General features: G+C 46.6%; 1 protein-coding gene across 1 annotated transcript; it reads right to left on the bottom strand.

Moving 5' to 3' along the window:
• Nucleotides 1-7,108: 7,108 nt before the first annotated feature.
• Nucleotides 7,109-20,675, bottom strand: LOC106493028 (ectonucleoside triphosphate diphosphohydrolase 2-like). Its single transcript, XM_013952985.2, has 9 exons — nt 20,468-20,675; nt 18,150-18,267; nt 16,199-16,349; nt 15,272-15,431; nt 13,731-13,958; nt 12,108-12,380; nt 11,107-11,202; nt 10,020-10,154; nt 7,109-8,933 (listed from the first exon to the last, which is right to left on the bottom strand). Exons 1-9 carry the CDS (start codon nt 20,579-20,581, stop codon nt 8,703-8,705), a joined length of 1,506 nt encoding a protein of 501 aa, XP_013808439.1. The 5' UTR covers nt 20,582-20,675; the 3' UTR covers nt 7,109-8,702.
• Between the last annotated feature and the right edge of the window lie 1,598 nt (nt 20,676-22,273).

Genomic DNA, 22,273 nt, shown 5'->3' with positions numbered 1-22,273 from the left:
ACTAGGAAGAGCCCCAGAGCATCTGGAGTAACCCGGGAGTCTCAGGCAGCCTGAAGAGGCCCTGGGAGAGCCCTTTAACAGTCTCAGAGGTGCCCAGACAGTCCCTGAGGACCTAGGAAGACACACTGGCATATTGCTTGTCCTCCACATTAGAAGCCAGAATGTAGGAGGTTTATGCAATTTACTCGGAGAGAGCTGAGTCATGCAAAGACGTTTGGGTCCAGATTTATCCCACCTAATTTTAAACACTGAATTGAATAGCTAACTCGGGGCTGCATGCACACCAGATTTGGTGGAAAGCGTTGATTCAGCCCACTCCAGCTCTGAATTGCCCCCTGACAACACCTTTCTCTCTGTGGTGTCTGTAAAGGTGGGTTAGGTGACCAGATCCAAAACTCCAGTGTCTTATTCAAGTATCAAAGGTAGCTGGGGTGAATCTGAACCAGACTTGCTCAAGATTTCATACAAGTGTGTAACAATCAGTAAAGACGGCTTTTCCTCCAGGATGTGATACAGTATTTTCATCTTCAAACAGAGTAACGTAAAGCTTGAATACCATGTTCTCTCTGACTAAGAATATAGGAGGGAGTTTAGTCTTGCCTGTGTTTTGCTGCTTGCAATGTTCTACTATCTAGGAAAGTAGATTCAGCATAAATTCTCAGAAAAGCCTACTCAGTACGGCATTAGTAAGCTTCTGCGCTCTTGAAGCCCTAGCCGGCACTCCCTGTAAAAGAGCAGGGGGAGCCATTGCAGGATGAGTAGGAGATTTGCCCGTTCAAGTGTTGCTGTATTTCATGCAGATACAGTGTTTTTTTCCAGCCTGGGAAGGACCGCGCATCACTGACAAAGATCTGTTTCCTCGCTTTAATAGAAATCATGAGCCTCTGTAGCCTGTGCCTCTGACAGCTTGTGCTTGTGGTTCAACCCTCACTGCCTTTAATGTTTGGGAAGCTGTTCTGTAATGTGCGGAGTGACAAATGGTTGCCATCCCAGCGTTCCTAGTGGCAGCAAAAAAGAAGTGGAAATGTCCTGCTCAATTAGGACTTCTGATATCTGTCTCCAAAATGCTATGCAATATCACATGCAGTGGAGCAGGTGTTAACACCCTGTGTGATGGCTGAAATTTAGCTTCTATGATTGAATCTCCAGAGGTTTCACTGGGAGAATCTGTGGGTTAGGAGACATTTCATATTCACCCGAAATTTATTTTTGCTAATGCTATCCCTTCTGTCCCTAGCTACATCCAGATCCACAGCAAATGAGAATTCTATTTTAAATATTTTTGCATTTTTTAAATTAAAGTAAAACGCCGGTATTTCTAAGCTCTCTGTGAGGAGGAATACAGCCAAGCTGCAAGGAGTCTCTATGGGAAGCTGCTGGAGCTGCAGACCATCTTAGCCCTGCGACTCCTAATGCTGTGGCATCCCAGCAACCTAATTAGTGTGTACTAGAAGGTGAGCTGGCAAGTAACAAGGCGGATTTCTGCCAGAACCCCATCTCACATGAAGCATTCCTTCAAAGGCAAACCATCTGCACAAAACACTGACAATTGGGCAAAGTCTAGGAGAAAAAATATTTTCAAATTTCTTGGCCCTGATGGAACAAAATGCTTAAGTGCATTTCTAAATGGTGGTGGTTTCGTGGGCAGTCTGCACAGAGGAGTTCCTGCAGATTCCCTGGGCGGGAGAGTGGGGGGCAGTTGGGAAGAACACAGGATAGCAAGGAGGGGAACAGCTAGCCCAAACTAGGGAGGAACGTCTCACACATTATGTCTGTTGTTGAAGACATCTGTTTTATTTGGTATTTGATTTTTTTAGAGGCTCTTTCCTCAAACCTTGCTGTAAGTGACAAGCAAGGAGGCTTCAGCACCTCATTCATTTAGCTGCTTCTGGATTTTCCATCCTTAAGTTTGTTTTATGAATTAATGGCTGTAACAGGGATATTAGAAAACATTAGGAGTCGCTATTACCAGGCCAAAGTCCCAAGGTATAATTCAGAGGAAGTCACGGTAGCGAAGTTAGAGCTAAGGTTGGAAGTTGAATTTCTATTTTTTGAACTACAAATTATTTTTTAACTTTTTATTGTAATTTTCTGTGCAGCTTTTGGCAGGGGATGAAAAAAGATTTTGCTGTGAATACACTCAATTTGAGCACAGCAGGGAGATACCTTCTTGAACTTTATGAGTATTATTTGTTCCCCTTCCACTGGATCACTGTTCCGTTGTGTGCAATAGGGTATAAAGAGATCATCCTTCCCCTTGGCATGTAGGCAGACAATGACTTTAATTCTTGTGTTGATATATCACCAGCAAGACAGCAGTCTGTGTCTTTGGCATAGTGTCCTTATTTAAACTGAGCCTAGTATTTGGGGTTGGGATGGTGTTGGGACTGTCAGGAGTCCAAGCAGAAATCACAGAACAAATTCCATTTATCTAGGTAAAATCTGAAGCTCTGAGTTCAACAGAGGGACATTGCAGAATCAATGCAGGTGGAAGCCTGCTTCCAGAGCTGAAGAGTTTTCAGTGCTGGGACTGCTCCAGATATATGGTAAAACTGAAGTAGGACACAGGTATGTGCAGACCTTTGGTCATTCTAGTCTTTCTCTCCGATTGTTATTTCTAAGGATAAACAATATTTGTTTTCAAGTAATTACTGCACTGCTTCCGAGAGATTCTGATTCTCATGGATCTGCTGAGGAAGCACTTACTGAACATGAGGGGTTGTTCCCAGACTGGTGAGTGAGAGGTGCAAGTGTCGGATTCATGGTGAAAGGAATAGGAACAGCCGAATGGGATTATGCCACAAGACTGTCTGGGCCAGCATCTTGTCTCTAATGACCAGTAGCAGATGCCAAAGATGAACAGGGCAAACATACATGTATGTGGTGGGTGGTTCAGGAAATTCTTCAGCCACATGCAAGTATCCTTCTGTTTAATAGCCTTCATGGATTTTTTTCTTACGAATTTGTCTAATCACCCTTTGCAGCTATGTAAGCTTTTGGTATAAACAATCTCCTGTAATAATGACCTCCATGGTTTAACCATAGCTATGTGGAAAAAGAGCTCCTACCATTTGGTTTGATGATTTCCACTGAGCCCCTCAGTTCAAAAGGAGGCTGTGGGCCTGTTACTTCAAAGCTTGCACTCAAAAGAGGCTTAAACATTGTCAGTGATTACTGTGAAACAGAATATAATGCTAAAACAGCTTTTCCTTGACGGAAGGTTCATCATTAACTGGCATCATTCAATTTATATCTCCTTCATGTTTGAAACCAGTGAACTTTGAACACTTTTCCCATAACATTCCCTCATCCAGTTCTACAGCTTCACTGCTGTACATTGTCCAGAGATAACCACTACAGGCATCACCTTCATTCATGCAGGAGAGCCACTCGCCAGAGACAATTTCCACAGAGAAGTGGTGACTAATTCAGTCATGAGGTGGACATATGGTGACACCCCCTGCTGTGAACAAAAATAAGCTTTTTTTTGCACAAAAGTTGATTTTTATCATTCCTCTGTCTTTCTCAGAGCCTCCTCTACTTCATTCTCAGGGCAGTCCTCTTCCTTTTGGGGATTATTCTCCCCCTGGTTTCCAGAAGAGCCTTCTTCCAAGCCACCTGTGCACATGCTGCTGCCCATCTACCTGCTTAGAAGCGTTCTTACAGTAATGCCAGTGCTTCTTAAATTACTGCTAAGAGCTGCTTTCACATCTCACACTTAGAAAACTTCCATATCGCAGTGTCTTTCATCTGTGTCCACATCGTAGGTCTCCTTGTCAAGTTTCAAGAGAAGCCCACATCCTAATATATTTGATCTCAAGTGGGACCAGCTACTAGTTGGGTAAAAATGGTATTAGTGATTTCCTAAGGCTAAGGTGCTGTCCAGCGAGCCTCCCTCTTGTGACTAAACCCTGTCATTACACGCTCCGGGGAGCAGGAGCTTGTTTTCAGTGTTTATCTGACTTGAACAGGGGTCCTAAAAGTACTCTACTGCGAGGAGTCTCTCTCTGAATGTCTGATGTAGAAGGGCATAGTGGAAACCGGGTCAAACCCGCATAGTCTCTACTGTGTACTAGTGCTCATTGGAAAGATTGGGTGTGCTACACTTGCAAAATACCAAAACACTGATTTTTCTGGATTTGATGGCATTATGAAAAGACTTTTTAGAGAGAGAGCTGGGGCAAAAATTGGGGTTTTACTGATCCCAGTTTTTGGTCATGTTCATTCTATTGATAGCATTTTCATCTACTTCTGTGTGTTCTGAATTAGCTCATGAAGTAGGAGTGATAGTCCACGAGGTAGGATATAAACATCATATGGCTTCCTATTTCTCTGGAAGATATTCAGATACATGACCATAGGCATGGTATAAGAACAAAATAAAAATATACTGAAAGATCTCTAAATCCAGCCATCCTAAAAGGCATTCCTCTCATGTCCTGCTGGATTTGCTCCAACAGTGGTTGTGCGTTTCAAGTGATTTCACTATTATTTATAATAACAGCACCAAACAGCTTAAATGAGTTCAAGTACTGCAGTACTTGGTGCTGTACATTGATTCTTCACTTTGTATTTCAGAGGCCTTCCCTTGACCACTGAACTGGAAGTCTTCATAGACAGGACAATATCCGGAAGAGAGAAAGTCACAGTCATTGCATTACCAGTGAGAAGCTGAAGCTTACCCATTATGGCAAGTTTTGCAAAGTTCTTGAGGCACACGGTTCTCCTTGACCTTCTCATGACTTGCCAGGATCACCTAGGAAGTTCGTGACAGTGCTTTGGAGTGAGTCCAGCTCGAAATCCCAGTACAGTGATTCATTTGTAAGTGTTCTGTGAAATACCTGTATCTCAAAAGTAGCACATCATCTACAGCCAAGTACTGAGAGGAAGGTTACGGCTTAGGATGCTCTCTTATGACCCCAGGGAGTTTGATGCCTCAGAACAGGGAGAAAAAAACAGCTCTGCTCCTGTGGTGGTGGCTTTGGCACTGCAGAACTACACTGCAGGCAATATACCATTATTTCTCTCCATTTGTGTGGAAATTCATTGGCTGCCCATAGGAGTCCATAAGAGTAGGTCACTCACAACCAAAGACCAAGAACAACTCAAAAAATTATGCACAAAATCTGTAAAAATGGCCTGGTGGTGCAATCTGGATGGGATGTACTGGCTGGGAACCATGACACTTTGGAAATGGTATAACCTGAAAGAAAGACAAGGCATTAATATACTCCTAGAAACATGCTGATAAGAAATGAGGCCAGTCTAGACAGCAGCAGGTCAGCTAACCTATTGTGTTTCTGGAGCTAGAATAGATAAACTTCTCTCTGATGTCAATTTTTATATCAAAAACTTTTGCTTTCTTTCTTACTGATACTTGCTGACAGCAACAGAACTGCTGTGAGCAGACATTATCTGCTAGAAGATCTTCCTCATAGTTTACCCCAGAGTGAGAAGGGAAGGAGCTATGCATAAAAACACTAGATTTGTGAACAGTTAGAAAATCCCGTTATTAATCATTTCCACAATAAAATACTGCGTTGTTACCAAAGAGTTTCAAACATCTTTGTTTCAAAGCAAATGAGCTGATCTAAAAATCTCCTTTAAGTAGATTTCTGCTGTACAGGTAATCTGGGGATTAGTTCTGCAGACTTGTACAGTGCTGACATGAAGGAGCTGCTTCTGTAGAGAGCTGGGAGAAAGGAATGTGTCCTCCTAGGTTCCCCATTTTGTTACTTTTTTACCTTTTTAATGACTAAAAACATACTTCAAGGCTTTTAGAACACAACCCAGCTCAACATTTAACAAGTATATCTGTAAGTGCTTTTTTTTCTGTCAGATAGGAAGAGAATTAAGTGTATCTGCAATGCTACCCATTCCCTATACTGAATAGCACAAGACCCATCCACCTGGGAATGCTGGCCCCTGGGGGACTGCAGCTTGGGATGGGCAGCACAGCCATTATATGAGACCAAATACGCCTACCCCCTTCTGATACCACCTGTACGCCTGCAGTAGGCCTGCAGCAGAAGACGAAGCAGAAAGCAGCAGTGGCAGTATTTGGAAAAGTGATGGGAAAGGAGGGAGAGGAGCTGCTGCCTGTGATGAGTGGACCACTGGGGGAAAGGAATTTTAGCTGTCAAAATGTCTCACTGTGTCTTTGCTAAGAAGAGCAACAGACTGTCTTTCAGCTCAAGAGTTTAGGATCTGCTCTAAACTAAGCAGATGTGAGCTGTGTTCACATCTCAGAGCAGCAGCCTGATATGGAATGGTGGTTGTCAAGTGTCATGGATTTAATGGGGCAAGTTATGGCTATCCATGTGTGCTGTCACTGTGTGAGGCAAGAGTGAAGTGTCAGGAACATGTGCTGAGCTTCTCGCCCCATTGTTCATTTGTTACCTGAGCAAATCTCAGCACTTCTGAACAAGTTTGGAGAAGCTGCACTCAACATCCCTTCTCTTGGACCCTGGGATCTAGTATCCAAAATCAAGGAGACACAATGACTGAGCCAGACAGAACACCTGGAGTCCTGGTGCTCCTGGCATCTCCACTGGCTTATTTCCACTTCTGACAATGGTAAGATCCTTCTCGGGCAGGATCCTTCTCAGTGTGGAATCCCACAGGTCTCCTGTGTGCTGACAAGTCCCAGAGCCAGCACCCTGTTTAATGATAGCATTTCCAGATGTGGGAGGGATGAAGTCTCAGGAATTTCCCGGATACCACTGGCTTCCTGACAACCTCAGGCTTTTTCTATGCAAGCCTGCCTGAATGCCTCCTGCCTTCTTCAGACAGTTTGAGCAAAGAACACATCAAAGATGTTGACATGTCTCATTAACTAGATACCAACAGCCAGGTTATCTGAAGTCATTTGCTGCCTGCCTGCCACTGGGAAGAGAGTGCCTTCAGGGAGTCTCACTCTGTACCCCAAAAGTACACAGCATAACAGCTCTTGAGTAAACAGAGGCAAAATCAGCATCCCCCATCCTCCTCACTGAAACACTTTGTATTCACAATAAAACCCCCGCTTTGATCCCTCACCAAGAATAACACAGACAGGCTATTAAAACATCTTTAATAACATGATATAATTAAAAATATCTAATGTGCAACTCAAAGAAATTAATATGAAGCTTATTTAAATCTCCTTCCACACCCCTCCAAACTTGAATGGCAGGTTCCAAATCTTCATTAATTGGCTTGAAAATTTATGAGTACACCCACCAATATTACAAGTGGGAGCTCCTGTATGTGAGTTAGGAGCACAAAGGATTAATAACCAGATTTGAATGGATTTGGGAACCATGGTAGCTTTAAAGATCCTACAAGGCACATCACTGCATTTATAAGCAATTAAACATGGTTAAAGTAGTCTGAAATGAGTTGGAGGCACTCATCCCTTCGGCTTTTAACAGAACTTATGTGTTTAAGTCACTGAAACTATCTGAGAAATGCTTTAGTAAAAGAACAGTATTTGTCTGAATCTGTCCCTTTTCTTCACAATAACACTGAGAACTTGTACTCCACCTCATGTGTTAGATGAGCAGAGCAGACCAGAGGAGCTAGAATGACTGCTAAGTCCCAGAGGAATCCTGAGTATTGGATTATAAGGTAACTTTGGTCACAGTCTAACACAGAAGTCATTGGACTGACAACTGGGAAATTCACCTTCTGTTCTTGGGTCTGCTCTTCTCTAAAGGGCAGTATGAGATGAAATACTTCACCTTCCACAGTCAGCATGACAGGCAGTTTAGTGCAACTGAATGAACTGGTGAACCTCAGCCAAGCATGTCCCCCAGATTTAGCAAATGTGAGATAAAATGCGTTGATTTAACCCCCGATGAAAGAATTTAAGTTGACAAGTGTAATCCTGAGTTACCATGGCCTAGCTGAGAGACAGGAACTCAGCTGTGTATCTGTGCCTTTTGCTTCTCCTTCAGTGCTCTGTACATTTTCTGCCGTTGTGGAGCAGAGATTCTCTTAATACTTTCAGAGCTGCTGCCACAGGAAGGTGTTGATCTCCACCAGGGCCTTTGCATGCTGCTGTAACATTGATAACGCTGATAGCAGTACCATTACCACCAAACAGGGACCCTTGCTTTTGAATGTAGGAGCATTCCCTGGAAGGGAGGCTGGCATGCATAGTGTCGCTAAGATGGAAAAACAGATGAGCAGTAGCAGGAAGAAAATATTTGCTTTTTTTCTCTAGAACAGGGAAGCAAGTTAGCTGTTATATTCTGATTGTATTTTAAGGCTGTTTCCATCTTCATTACTGGAGACATTGCAGGAATCTTCTCTTTTGTAGTCAGAGAACAGACAGAGCACCTTTTCCAGAAACCACCTCTCTTGACTGGATAAGATTATTCAATATTAACTTTACAGTAGTGCTTATGGCCTGCTCAAGGGTATGGTTCCATCGTGTGAACGCTAGTAATCTTAGTTGCAGCCCAAGCAAGATCTGTGCAGGCTGATCGTTTGGAGAACATATAGCTTGCCATCCACTGGGAATCTCAGGCTTTCTACAGAGCAAGATCTGTTGTCTCTATTTACAGTAGTGCAAGGGCTAGCAGGTTGAAATAAGGCACTGAGGCTCTGGAGTCTTGCAGGAAAATCCCTTGCATCTTCCACTGAGATATACCTGTGTGTTTTCTATTTGTACCTTGTTAACTGCCCTCTCACAAGAGCATCCAGTCCTGGAATAACAGTCAGTTGTCATCAAAAACACTGCTGTTCCTGTTACTGAAGCTGTTTTCCCTGACCATCACTCGGTACGAAATGCGCATGAAAGAGCCAGTGAGCAACACAACAAAGAGGATGAGGAGCAAAGACCAGACCCCTGGTTCAATCCCCTTGAGGAAGCTTGGGTTGTCCTGGGGGATGGTGTTGGTCAGATTCAGCAGGTACCCAAGAGTCCAGCCAGATGATATGTCACCAATCTATTGAAATAAAAAGGAAGAGAGGTCAGAAAAGCAGCAGACAGTGGAGCCTAAGTCTGGACCCCAGCTGTGTTTCTGTGCACAGTCCTAAAGCCTAACATACTTTATTTGAGATTGATCCAAGGATTAGGCTTGAAATCTCAAGAGAGCAGGCTCTCCCACTGTCAGGGCCCTGAGTGCACTAACAGGCCTTAATTGCCCCGACTAGCTTCACCTGGGGCTTCCACCCATGCACCTTCCACCCTCTGCCCCTTGGCCAGGGAGCTCCATTTATGCTCAGGCCTGGGCACTCAGATCTCCTCTGGGCTATGCTGTAGATGCTCCTGTGTCCTGTTCTTTCTCCTGGGGTCGCAGCTTACTGTTTTTCTTGAATATGTTGTTGGTAGCTTTGCCTCTGTCCCTGTCGCCTGGATGGACCTCAGACTGATGTTGTAAGTAGTTTATCTCTGGCTGTTCCTGACTGGACTGCTTGGGTGGACCCTGGACCTCACTCTTACCTTGCCTTTTTCAGATAGTTGATAGAACCACTATTACCAGTGTGGCCATTTTCAGATAGTATGGGACTGTGCCTTTGTCAGTGAGCTGAGAAGAAGTTTGGGAATGGGCTTTCTTTCCTTTTTGTGAAGGAAGAGAGTTAAGAAGACCTGCGTCAAATCCCCCTTCCCTTAAGGGCTCCAGATCTCGAAGCAATTTTAATGCTGCCTCCACCAGTTACAAACTCTCACTGGAATGAGGTTGATTGCAAAGAGATAGGGTAGGATCTCCTGGCTCAGGAAATAATATCATCCTTCTGTCTTTAGCATTAAGTAGTAACTAAGCTATCTTCTTTGCCCTGCTATTGGTCACAGACTTTTAAAGATGATATTGCTTTCAAATGAGATTTTGACCTGTCTGTTTTTTCAGTGGCGACAAGTGGAATCATCCTCTTTGACATTTGTTTCTTGATTATTAGAATTGTGAATTTATTTTATGAAAATATCTTGCTGGAGAAACCCAATTGGTTAGGGCTTGTGGGAGTGGGGGCAGCCTGGCTTTACTCAAACCACCCTCCCTCACAGTTGGAGTACCACACTGAAGGTAACCGACCTTCTCCTGGAACTCAGTCCGAGCAGAGCTGTGAAAATCAAACGTGTATCCCTTTGTACTCAGATGAAAGATGAAGGTGGACACAGCACAGTAATCAGCAAGTGTATCCAGGCTTGTCTGGGATTCCTTGGCTAGCTGGTGTCATTTCCAAAAGAAGATGGAGGGGGAAGAAGAAAAAAAAAAATAAAAAATCAGCAGCTGAATTTCAGGCCTGATTAAAACCCATCATGTCCTGCTCTGGGACTGACTGCAGGGCTGGAGGAGAAGCGTTTGTGTGTCCTGTGCAGACTGAGGCCATGCTTCCCTGCACCCACTGGGCTGTTGTCTGAGAATCCCCGTCACCTCTCAGTGTCTTTGTTCCCATCTCATTAAAAGCTCAGGCAGTTGCAAGAGCAGCAGAACTGACAACCCACTCTCCTACAGTTGTCCTGCAGGTGAACTCCTTGGCATGATTCTCTGCTCTCTAATTAGGTTGAGCTAATGCTGCAACCTTTATCTCATCAGGAACACTAAGATCTTTCTCTTCTATCCAGAAAAGAAAGCTTTAGGCCTTGCTACCCCATTATCAAACCCTGTAGGGAATGGCCAATTTGGATGTTACTGTGGAAGGGATACTCAGTCAGTGTAAGCTCAAATGAGGGTGACTTCATAAGTTGCCAAGTTAGGAAAAGAACTTCCATTTCCCCCATAGTTCAGTCTCCCTGGGCCCAGGTGAAATGGGAAAATCCCTAGACTCTGAGTAGATGCACTCCTTGCACATAAGGAGAGAGAAGGATAACAGGAAGAACAAGGTGATGTATAAGCGAGACTAGACAGGCTGCCTCTCTAGCCCTAATATGCAGTAAAAAGTACTTGTGGCTTTTCATTTAATTGAGTACAGGTGTTAGCAACAACTGGGATTTGAGAGGAAGGGAAATAAGTACAGCCTGTTTTCTCGAAGTATAAAAAAAAAAAAAGGCAAATCCAAGTTTTTTCCCTGAAGGGGTCAGTAACTTACAGCTCTGTCAGCCTGAGCCACATGAGCTTTTACAACTAGATTGTTTCTTGCTTTGCTCTATCCCTGCACACTAAGTTATTCCACATTTACCTCTTTGACAGACATCCCACAAAGCTTGTCGACTGCCTGACTCAAGTCAGGAGAGGATACAGTCTCTCTCAGGAAGTCCAGGGCCTCAGAAATCACCTATAACAGCAGCAGAAATAATCATCAGGTTGGACTGCACTTGGCATGCTTCCATACAGTGTGTAAAGAAATGTAAGTGGCAATAGCCATGGGGCATGTTTCCAGAATGTCCTTTCTACCTGTCTGTGTTTGGTGGTTACAGTGCCTCTGATAGGCACTGGGAAAACAAGCAGGATCAGTTACTGTCTGAAGATGGAGACCGGATTGTTTCTAGCTTGAATACAGCAGCCTTCCTGGCCCTGTCTGAATGTTAAGTAGGCTAGTCCTTATGCTCCTTGGCACTATATCCATGGGACGCTTTTGGCAACAGGAAATTGTGGTGATTTCTGTAATTCCTTCCTCCTCATCCTTTCTCTGAAATGCACTCAGTGTGCCCTAGGATCTTGAGCTGGTCCTGACTTAACATCCCAATGACTTTGAACACTAGATCCAGCATTTCATATACAAGGACACTTGTGGTAGAGCATCCACAGATGTTTGCTCAGAAAGGGGCAGAAGGTCTTTAGCTTCACCACAGACTTGGCATGGGAAGAGATGCTCAGTGCAGGACTCCTGCTTGCTCTGACCCTGCTGGCTCACATGTGCCATAGAGCCATAATGGAGCTCCCCAAACCTTATCTCACAACAGATATGGCTGATACATGGGATCAGAGTGCCCTACCACAGTTATTGGTGGGAAGCCTGGGGTGCCCATTTGAACAGTTGTGTGCTGAGGAGGGGGAGAGGGCAGGATTGCATGTCTACAGCATTAGCACTGTGTATTCAACACTAGCCAGAGCACTGGCACTCCTGGCTAGCACAAGGTACAGCTTGGCTGGTCCCACTACATTTATGAATGACCAAATTGGTCCAATTTCATGGGCTCTTCATGCCAATTGCTTACCCCAGTGTAAATGAGAACCCACCAGAAACCTGGTCCAGGGGGGCTTGAAAACACTGCTGAGAGACTGCTTGAAGAAGCTGCAGGAAGAAGAAGAGTTGAGCAGACTTTGCACAAGTCTCCTGCAGGCAGTAGAATTGCTGGAGCCGGTGACATTGAACATGTCTTCAGGGCTGGGAATGCCCAATGTGTCATCGCTGACAGCACAGGGCCCAGCATGCACCGAATGCCATTGCACTTCCTGGAAGTAGGTGAGGGGCCAGCAGGGGTTAGATATAGTTTTCACATTTCTCTGATCCTAGAGGGACAGAATAAAATGGAGACAGGTAGCAAAAGAGGAGACGCAAGAGATCTGCCCAAGGCTTTATAAAGGAAAATGAAATATAACACAATGAAAAACAGAGGTTTTGTTTATTTTTTTGCTTTTTCTCCTGACATGACAATGTCATAATTGAGCAGGCAGGTTGTAAAAGGTTTGCAAAAACCTTACCTAAACTATTCAACTGCAAGGCCTAGACCTCTGGGGCAGCATGGTCCCAGCTCCCACTGAGTTCTGGATAGGCTGCAAGGACTGGGCCTGCTGTCAGAGGCTGAGGAGTTGCAGCCTGTGGGAGTCCTGGCCCTGTCTGATCCCTGTCAGGCCAGAAATACAATCTCCATGTAGAGGCTGTTCTGGTCTGCCTTCCAGAAAGACATTCAATTCTTGTTTTGTCTATATTCACAAGTCTGGTCACTGAATTTCTGGGGAATTCAGTGTTTTATGATGCTTCAGCCCTCATGCTCCCTGGTAGCTATGGTGACCCAGGTGGCACACAGCTTCTTAATCCCCTCTTCCTGAGTAGCTCTTTGCCCACAGAGCCATGCAGGTTGGAGGGAACCCCTCAAGAATTAGCATTTCTCATCCCTAGGGATTCCCTGTAACAGAATTGTGAAGTGGGTCTCCATGTGAGTCTCAGATAAGGGGCTGTTCCCTAGAGAAAGGTGTGGTTGGAGCAGGTTTATGGGGAAGAAAGTGGGGGGTGAATTCATTTGAGTTCATCTTTGAAAAATTCAGTTTTAGTGGGGACCAAAATGATTCATGACTTTGCATCAGATCCAGCCAACCCTCTATTACCCCCCCAAATGAAAGAAGAAAAGGTTGGAAGAATTGAAACATCTGCATGTTTTCAAAATTAAATATTGCTATTTTAAAGACTGTCTCAAAGTTAAAGTTGGCAAAGGACAGAAATACCCCAAACAAGGTCCCAGCTGGTTCCCAGGTGCCGCTGTTTAGGCTCCCCATGTAGAATGGAGGAGCAGTTCAGAGGAGCCAAGGGAAGTGTTTGCCTCTCTCCACTAGGAAGGTGGTCTTAGCACCTCTGGAGAGCAATTTAGTGCTCATGTGCATTAAGCAGTGAGCCAAACAGAGCCTGCAAAGAAGAAACTGGAATGGGTGCCTTTGTGTCTACCTAGAGGACATCAATTCAGGCGTGGAGAGCATCTGATGCACTGGGCTTTTAGATGCATAAAAACACCCTCAACTAAAGATGGTCACTGATGTTTCAGCTATTACCAGCTTCACCAACCCTTGCCATATGATACTGTCGTTCGGTGCAGGGGGTAGACATTATATCCAGGGCACTTGCAAATGCCAGCAGCAGATACTCACTTGTATGAGCATGGAGAGCAGCCTGCTGCGGAGCTGGTCTGTGCCATGGCAGGGGCACTGGTGAGTGTACACCTTGTGTGTTTGCCCGTACAGCTTCAGCCTCACTCCTCCTTTTGGTGCCTGGTTCTTTTCTTCCATCTTGGAAGTGAGCTGTGCTGAGGTTCCTCCCAAGGACAGGAGTCCTGCCATCCCCTTCCTGGAGGGGACCAACTGTCCTCGCCAGTTGTACTGACCCAAAGAGAAATGGAGAGGTCAGTTCTTAAGACTTTCACATCTGAGTCGTGGTCAGATACAAGCATTATGGCACAGAGAGAAAGAGCAGCTTTCTAGTGCAGTACAGCCCAGCTTTTATTTCCCCCCAGGGCACAAGGATGTTGAACTGGTGGCTTTGGAGGGAGCAGAGGACAGCCACTGTATAAGCACTGCCATCTGCGCAGAGAGCTCCCCACAGCCAGTGAGAGCAAAGTACGGAGTTCACCACCTCAGTGGGCTGTTCAAGGCAGTGGTCTCTGCAGGTAGGAACAGGGGAAAGAGGAGAGGATGGGGGGAGTGGAGGGAGGTTGCCAGGTGGGTAGATATGGGCTTCAAGTGCTGCCTTAATGCCAAAGTGATCCTCCTGTCAGAAGAATCCTGTGGTTTCATCTCCCGCAGTCTTGCAGAACTGATTTTGGCAATGCTGAAGTTAGCAGTAGAGGCAGGAAAGTTTATCTGACTGCAGATGTAAAGACTGCCCCTGGACTGGGGGGGACTGTGCTGTTGCCAGTGGTGCTAGCAATTGCCTGACCGATGCACACTTGCTGCTTGTTATCAAAACTGCCTTTTAATCCCCTGCTGTGGAGTAACTCAGCTGCTGCTGTCTAACCCTCCTTTATCTGGCACTTTGAGACTTGCTGAGACCTTTTGGCTTGAGAAACTGTAGCTGGAGCAAAGAAAATTAAATGTATTCTTTTTCTTTAGTGAGCTCTTTCTGAATACAGACCAGGCCCCCTCTGCTGGGGACACTGTCTCATTACTGTCTCAATGAGAGGAACGTTTGAGGGCTTTTGCTTTGGCAGCAAAGGACTCATGTCCATCATTCACAGGACGTCTCCTGGGACAGCTGGACTTGGGTGACAATCTCACGGCATCCCTGCAGACGCAGCAGCAATGCCTGTTTCACAGCGGTTCTGAGCTAGAACTGAAGGGGCTCGGGGCAATGGTGTTCTTGTTTTAAGCACCAGGTCCAGGCTATGTAAGGTTATCTGTGTTTGAATGTCCCAGATGTGTTGTCCAGAAAAACTCAGATCAGTTACAGCAACAGCATGAGCACATCCTATATTAGAGGTTTGGTACTTCAACCTGGTTTTAACCATGTCGCCTCGTGTCCACCAGCCAGCTGGTGTTTGATATAACCTGCCTTCTTTGAAAGTCAGTGGAAGCTCTGCTTAAGTATTGTTCAAAGTGCAGAGCTATAACAATCCCTGCACGTGTTGCTGCTGCTGTTCGATAATGGGAGTCGCTCAGCTCAGCTCTGTACTCCCCAGGGCGGGATCCCCCCTTACCTTGATGATGTTCTCCAGGACGTAATTAACAGCAACCCAATTGAATGCTTCCTCGTCCAGGCTGGACAGGATTTGCGCCCCCTGAAAGTCAAAGGGGGATGACTTCAGGGCTACAGTCAGGGCCGCAAGGAGAGCGTCAGAGAGGGTGGGATGGGTGAGGCTAGACAGAAAAGGAAAAGAAGCACATTTGTTGTTACAGGGCCCTACCAGGAGTAGCCCGCAGTGGGTGCAGCAGCAGGACTTCTGCTATGTTCCCCACTTTGGGTAAGAATACAGTGAGACGCAATGGAAATCCTGCTCCTCCTACCTCTTCCCCCTCCCCTCACACAGCACTGGGGGCAAGCACAGCCTGGGCAGCAAAAATATGGAAGGGTGATTGAGCAGCTGGGCTGCCATTTGGGAGCCTTAAGTTCAGATCCCTCTGCCACTGCAGGATCCTGGGGCCCTGCCTGGCCCCTCCAGACCTTATTTTTCCCCAGTGTCTAATAGGAGATGGAGAGGTCCCAGTAATGAGGTAACTGAGAACAGGGTCCAAAGAAGTATGTACAATAAAGTGGAGCTTCCCACCACAGCTCCCAGCCTGCTGACAAGAACCACCACTGCAAACCCATGCAGGTTGTCACATAAACTTGAAAACACTTCAGCTTCCAAACTGACAGATGTTGTTTCAAGCCCTAGTTGTGAAGGACACTTTACACAGATTGGTAGCAGTAGCAAGCCTGTCATCCTTGCGGCTGTTTGGGGGGACGGTACGGACACACAGCTGTGCTGTACTCCCCTTGAGCGCACAGGGAGCTGAGAAAGGTTTACCTGACCAGTGGATTGGGGATGAAACACACTGCAGAGCAGACAGGGTGAGATTCATTTACAGAATGATCCACACGACGTGTGCTGATCTCTGCGTGTGGGTTTGCAACATTCACTCACTTCAGCTGCCTCATGCTGGCAGTTGCTCCCAAGTAGAGGGGGGTTTGGCTGTGCTGCTCTGCCGGGATCTCACTCTGGGCCCAGTGCAAGCATGGCTCCAAACTCTTCCCTACTTTCTGAGGAGAATCTGAGTAGTTGGAGACTCCAGGACCTAAGAATCAGGGGAAAGAATGAAATACCCTATGGGAAGATGCAGGAGAAAGGTGAGAGTGATTACCGAAGAGATTAAGCATGCCCTGAAGGACAGCAAAGACAGGACCTGTCACAGGCGGAACAAAGGAGTTATTTCAGTGGACTAGTAGCCATTCTGCTAAAACACGGCACTGGGAGCAAAACAGCAAATATATGTAAATCCTAAATCCCACTCTAAGAGAACTCTAGCTGTGCTGCTAAGATATCCTATAGATGATCACATATCAGCATGTGACAGCTCTTACAGCTGAGGCTGTCTCAACCCATGGAAGTGTGGCTTTCACCACCATAAAAGATAAGCAAAAGTCTCATCTCTGTGTCAGTGTGTCCTTGTGCGTCAGCTGCCTCTTACAGCCACTTCCTCATGTGTTGGCGGACGTGGTTTCTGAGCCCCATGCCTGCAAGTAGGGCACCTCTGCTCTGGAGGAAGCTGGTGCTGCATGGAGAGGAGCTGTGTGCAAGCCCTGACTCATTTTTCCAGCAAGATTCAATGGGATTTTAAGTGTTTTTTGAACTACTACCCATATAGGGCCTTGCTTCCTCATCCTCTGGCCCACTCATCTTTCTGGCTGCATGACTACCTCACCACACACCTTGCTCTCCCGGGCCCTGAATAGAGCTGAGCTGCAGCTTGCCTATGGCTACTCAAAGAGTAGCAAAAGTGGAATTTGAATCACCATTCCCAAGTCCTTGTCTGCTCTCTAAGGCCCGACCATGCTTTCCCCTCCAGCTTCATTCTAGTTACCACAGTTCTCTGCTGGCCCACATTGCCACACAGACTGAGGACTGCTTCTGCATCTGGGAAAGAGACTTGCCTGGATGTCTTGTCGCTGCTGATGACACTGCTGCAGGTTCAAGTAAGTATTCAAACATGACAAGTGAAGATACCAAATGGCAGCAGCTGAAGGATGCATACAAGGTTTCAGGGAACTGTTATTGCATCATCTGTATATGGCTGGTATTTACAGTCTGCGAGAGCACAAGCCCTCTTCTCTGCTCGCTGTGTGGCTGCCCTCCCACAGCACACTGACACTGAGAGTTCAGGGTTTCCCAGCATCTTGCTATAATCATGCTTCAACATCAAAGCAAGATTGTGAGATAGGGAAGAAAAACCCCAAGCATTAATGCATGAACCCTGTTTAGCTGGCTCTGGCAGGACTGAACTGACTCAAGCCGGTGAGGAAGACCCCAGGACTCTTTAAAACCTGATGCCTAAAACCACAGCCTGGCACTGTACTGTGGGGACTAGCTGTGGCATGTCGAGCTGAACTCACAGCTGTGAAGCCAAACCTCACATAGGGGATTGGAGGCTTCATGTCTCTGTTGTTGTGGAGCTACAACACTTACTGCCCAGATAACAGTCAGGAGGAGGAGAAGGTTACTAGGAGTCCCCCCTCTGTGGCCAGACTTGTCTCCGTTGCTGTTCACCACCTCCCTCGGTTCTGCCACTGGTCTACATGGACATCAGCACAGCCCCATCCCCTCTGTGTCCTTCCCTGCCCATAGCAGGTTAGTAAAACTGTTCATCTGCTACTGCAGAATGCCCTGACGTCCAGCTGTATATAGCTAGCGCTACCCATGTTCAGAAGGCCCATGCTGAAAATGTGCAGCCTACACTTCACTGTCATCACCATCTCAGTCTGTAGCTAGATGATACAGGACTCCAAAACTGCAGAGATGGGGTATACGCAATTCTCTTGGTTTCCAGTCATCCCATGCCAATCCCATAGACCTCCCAAACATGAATTGGGCATCTTACCTTGCACAGTACAGGAGCTACATTCCCTGATCAGCCCGGTGTTGTTTGCTTTGTTGGCAGTCCACTGATAGATGAACAGGATGGTGTGGGATGGGCCAGCATCCAGAATAATGCCATACTGGAAAACCCCAAAAGCATTATAGCTAAACACCACTGAACGCACACTTCCTTGTTATCGCAGGGTTACTCAGCATTACACAAGTACGCTGAGTAACCCATGTGCCCACACTGCAGTATTCGAGTTAGCTTTTTAAATTCAAAGAAAAACTGAAGCCAGAAGATAATGTGGATTTGCAGTAAACCATCTGCATTGCTGAATACATGTGAGGAGCAGCAGGAGTGGAGAAACACTTCAGTGCCACCCTTCAGTGGCAGCTGCTGGACATGCTCTGTAGCAGTTCCTGAAACTGCAAAGGGTTTGCACTGAGAGCTGAGCAATCTGAAGTGCAGGAGAAACAGGTCCTAAAGAAGTGTGAGACAGCACTATACAGGCTCTCTGCTAACTCTGGGACTCAAGCTGCTGCTGGATTGGTTTGCTAAAGAGACAAGACATTTGGGGAGAAAGCAGAGGGCTGCGGCTTGCTCTTGCTTCAGAGGAACTCGAGACTTGCATGTCTGTTTGAAGCCCCGCTGCAGAGATGGTGTGACACAGATTAGGTTCGCCCTGATGCGTGCCAGACCTGTTGGAGCCACAGTGTGCTCAGGCCGACCAGCATATACGCTGTCCAACAGAGACCAAGGTAATGTCTCAGCAAAACTGGCAAGAGCCAGCATGAGCTTTCTCAACAGCTTGTCTGTTGAGAGCGACCCTTTCCTAGTGCTTAGCGCTGAGGCTGAGGACTTTCTCACTTTTTGCAGCCCAGTGCGTGGATTCAGAAATGAGAGGCCGCAAGAGTACCCTGCAGCATAGCTTGGTGGCTGTTATGAATGTCCCCACTCTCAAAATGACCCTCCTCTCAGGAAACCTTTTCCCCTTTCTACCCCCATTACGTGACACCAAACTGGGACATCTCCCACACAGAGAGAAAGAAAACTTGGGAGATCTGGGAGGTATGTGGTTCTGCATGGCCTAAGCTGTATCTTGCACAGCAAAATTTGTAACTGTGACTGAGTGGAGGAGAAACATCCTCGGAGGCTGGTGTTAACATGGTCAGAAGGGTTTAGCACTAGAGAGCCTGGCTGCAGCCTCCAAGTGCAACTGGCTTCCTCCTTCCATTCTGGAAGTGCTCTCAGCTTCACCAGACAGGCAGTCCAGCTCCCAGGCCAGGAGCTGGTGTGACTGGAGCCTGAGCAGAAATGCGGAAGGAGGACGGAGCTCCTGCCTGAGCCTGCTGGCATCCTCCCACACAAGTGACAGCTCGTATTTCTCGCAGGGACATGTCAGCTGCTGCAGAAGAGGAAGAAATGAATGATCTTGGCAGACAAACTCAGATTTTTTTCTCCCTCACAAAATAAGAGACTGCTGTTGGGAGCAAAAAGGAGAAGACCACATTTATGCCACAAATCAGCATCAGGGAAGGACACAGAGCATGATGTTATTTTGGGTGGGCAGAGCATGGAACAATAAGGATTTTTTTAATGCAGTTCTGTTTCTGTGTGGAGCGTGGGGGGTGGGGAGTATTGCTAAAATCATAGGTTAACCTACTTCTCTTCAGGTAAACCACAGCCCACAACTGACCTCACCTCAGCAGCTTTGCATCAAGAGACATAAGCAGATAGGGATTAACCTGTGGATCACTGGGCAGATCTGAACCTGCTGCGAAGGGCAGGTTGGCTCTTCAATAAAAATCAAAAGTGGAAGGCACGGAAAAGGAGTAAGCGAAAAAGATTTTTTTAAGGACAGGAGCAGTTCAGGGCCATTTGAACCACTGGTCCCTTGCTGCTCTGGGGCAGTTCCTGAAGCAGGCTACCTGCTCTACTCAGCCTGCAGCGAGTGTCTCTGCTCATCAGTGGACAATATTCAGCCTGTGCTTTCCTTGGCCAGCTGGACACCTGAAATGGAATGGGCTGGTTTGTCCTCAGTTTGGAAAACTACAGCATTTTGAAGGAGACTAACCCATCCTCTCAGCCTTGTGCTAGTCCCCTTCTCGGTTGGTTGATTTGGGCTAGTAAGTCACTCAGTAGTACAATGAACATAAAAAGCAACAAAGCACAACAGTTTTTTGTTTAAATGTCAGGCACCAGGGATAAGCTCAAGGAAACAGGCAACTTCTACTTAAGAAGAAACCTTATTAGACGAGGATAATGCCCTCTGCCTATTGCCCCACTTGACGCCAGGGTTGGCTGGGGTTGACCCTGCCTGAGACAGATGACCTTACCTTGGTCCTGAGAGGGGTGGTGGGCACATCTTTGGTGGAGACGCAAAGTAGCACAATGCCCGTCAGTCCTGCTACGATCACCAGCCAGGGGGGCAGGAGTTCACGCCAAGACATGAAGCACTTTCTCCCTTTTCTGAAAAGTCAGAGAGGAAGCAGTGGAGCAGCAAACGCAAAGTCTGCAGCCGACAGTCTTTAAAAGGAGGAGAAAGGCGGGGCCAGGGCCAGGCTCTGGCGCCAACCCAGCCCCAAGCCACACGACCATGAAAAAGCGCGTGGGCCAAGCTGTGATGTGTCAGGCATTTCTCCCTTATGCTGTCCACACAATAAATAAAACTGAGGCTTGGTGCTCATTCCAGGGCTAGTTTTGCAAAGACATCAGTAGATCCTCGAAACTGCTCCAGGCAATGGGGTTGAGGTAAACAGAAATGTGGGGTTAACTCATCTGTTTAATAAGCAGAAAGCAGACAAACTCATCTGTTTGGTATTCTGAGCTTGGCAGAGTTAGGAAGAATTCCAAAATTAGAAGTGGAAAACTTCATTTAGCTGAATTCACTTTTCATCTGAGGGCCGTGCTCAGCTCCATTGTGGACCTGGGGCACTTCCCTGCAAGCAAACATTCCTCTGGGCTGGGAGAGAGAGTTGTCACTCTGCCGATTTCCTTCCAATTGCTCTTACCGTCTCATTTAAATTCAGGCGGCAACTGGGACAGGAAAAGAGCTGCATTTCTGGGTTTCCACACACAGGAGACCTTGGCTGGCTTGGTCCTTGCTGTGGGGTCCTGTTAGTGAAGCAGGGCTTTTCCTGGAAGAGAGCGGGGGTTGCCCAGGTGTTTTCAGCTGCAGAATGACCAATATCAGCCTAGGTACCTATATGCCTCTTCTCTGTCAATCTCTTTCTGAAGGATAATCCCCAGACTTTACAAAAGAGGCACCCACTTGCTCCTTTCCCATGCCAAAAGCAAAAGTCCCCCAAACCAGAATTTCTGAAGAAAAATTTGCTAGGAAGGAGAGGTATTTGTTGCATGCTGTCTCTGTTTCCCAGTGACTGAGTCTAGTAATAGAAGTGCAACTCCTGTAAAGAAACATTTTAATTTCTGCTATCTAGACCGTCTGTTGGGAAGGCCTGATGGTGGCATCTTGTCCCCATAGCCAGCAGAGGATTTCACTAGTCAGGCCTCCATCTACAGAATCAAAAGGATGACACATTCTTGGTGCAGAGATGTGCATCTCTCAGTCTTAGAGTATTTTTAAGGAAAGTGCCAGGGACGCCTTCATCTTCCTGCAGTGCAGTCAGTCAGACTCCTGTTCAGATTTTGCTGGTCCATAGCTCATGTGCACATGCAGTGCTGTTTACACCTGCCCTAGCTAAGGCAGCAGCTTAGGGTTTGTTTAGATTTGGGCTGTTAATGCTCCGCTTTGCAATGAGGACACCAATTAAATTGCCTGAGTGCTGACCATCCTCCTTCCTCACCGTTCTCACAGCTGCCCAGACGGACAAGCACGCTTTCACGTAGCTCCCTGGGAAAGATTCACAGAGCAGTCCAGCTTGCTGCAGCGTAGCGAACAAAAGCGGTGCCCCAGGCATCCTCCCCTCTCAAAGAAATGCTGCGCGTGCACATGGGATTTGCAGAATGGCTGCTTGCACCAGGGGTAGTTGAGCCGCGTGCTCAGGCCCACGAGCTGGTCGTGGTAGTTTATACCAGCACCTTGCTATATCATCGACCTACGAAAATCCAGCAGTAGCAAGACGTTGCCAGATCCTCCTGTGGTCAGGCCAGTCCTGCTTAGCTCTCATTAGAGAACTGTC

Source organism: Apteryx mantelli, chromosome 21, assembly GCF_036417845.1.
Source record: "Apteryx mantelli isolate bAptMan1 chromosome 21, bAptMan1.hap1, whole genome shotgun sequence".
Taxonomy (NCBI): domain Eukaryota; kingdom Metazoa; phylum Chordata; class Aves; order Apterygiformes; family Apterygidae; genus Apteryx; species Apteryx mantelli.
The sequence above is the reverse complement of the archived record's forward strand: the minus strand, read 5'-3'. Positions and strand labels throughout refer to the sequence as shown.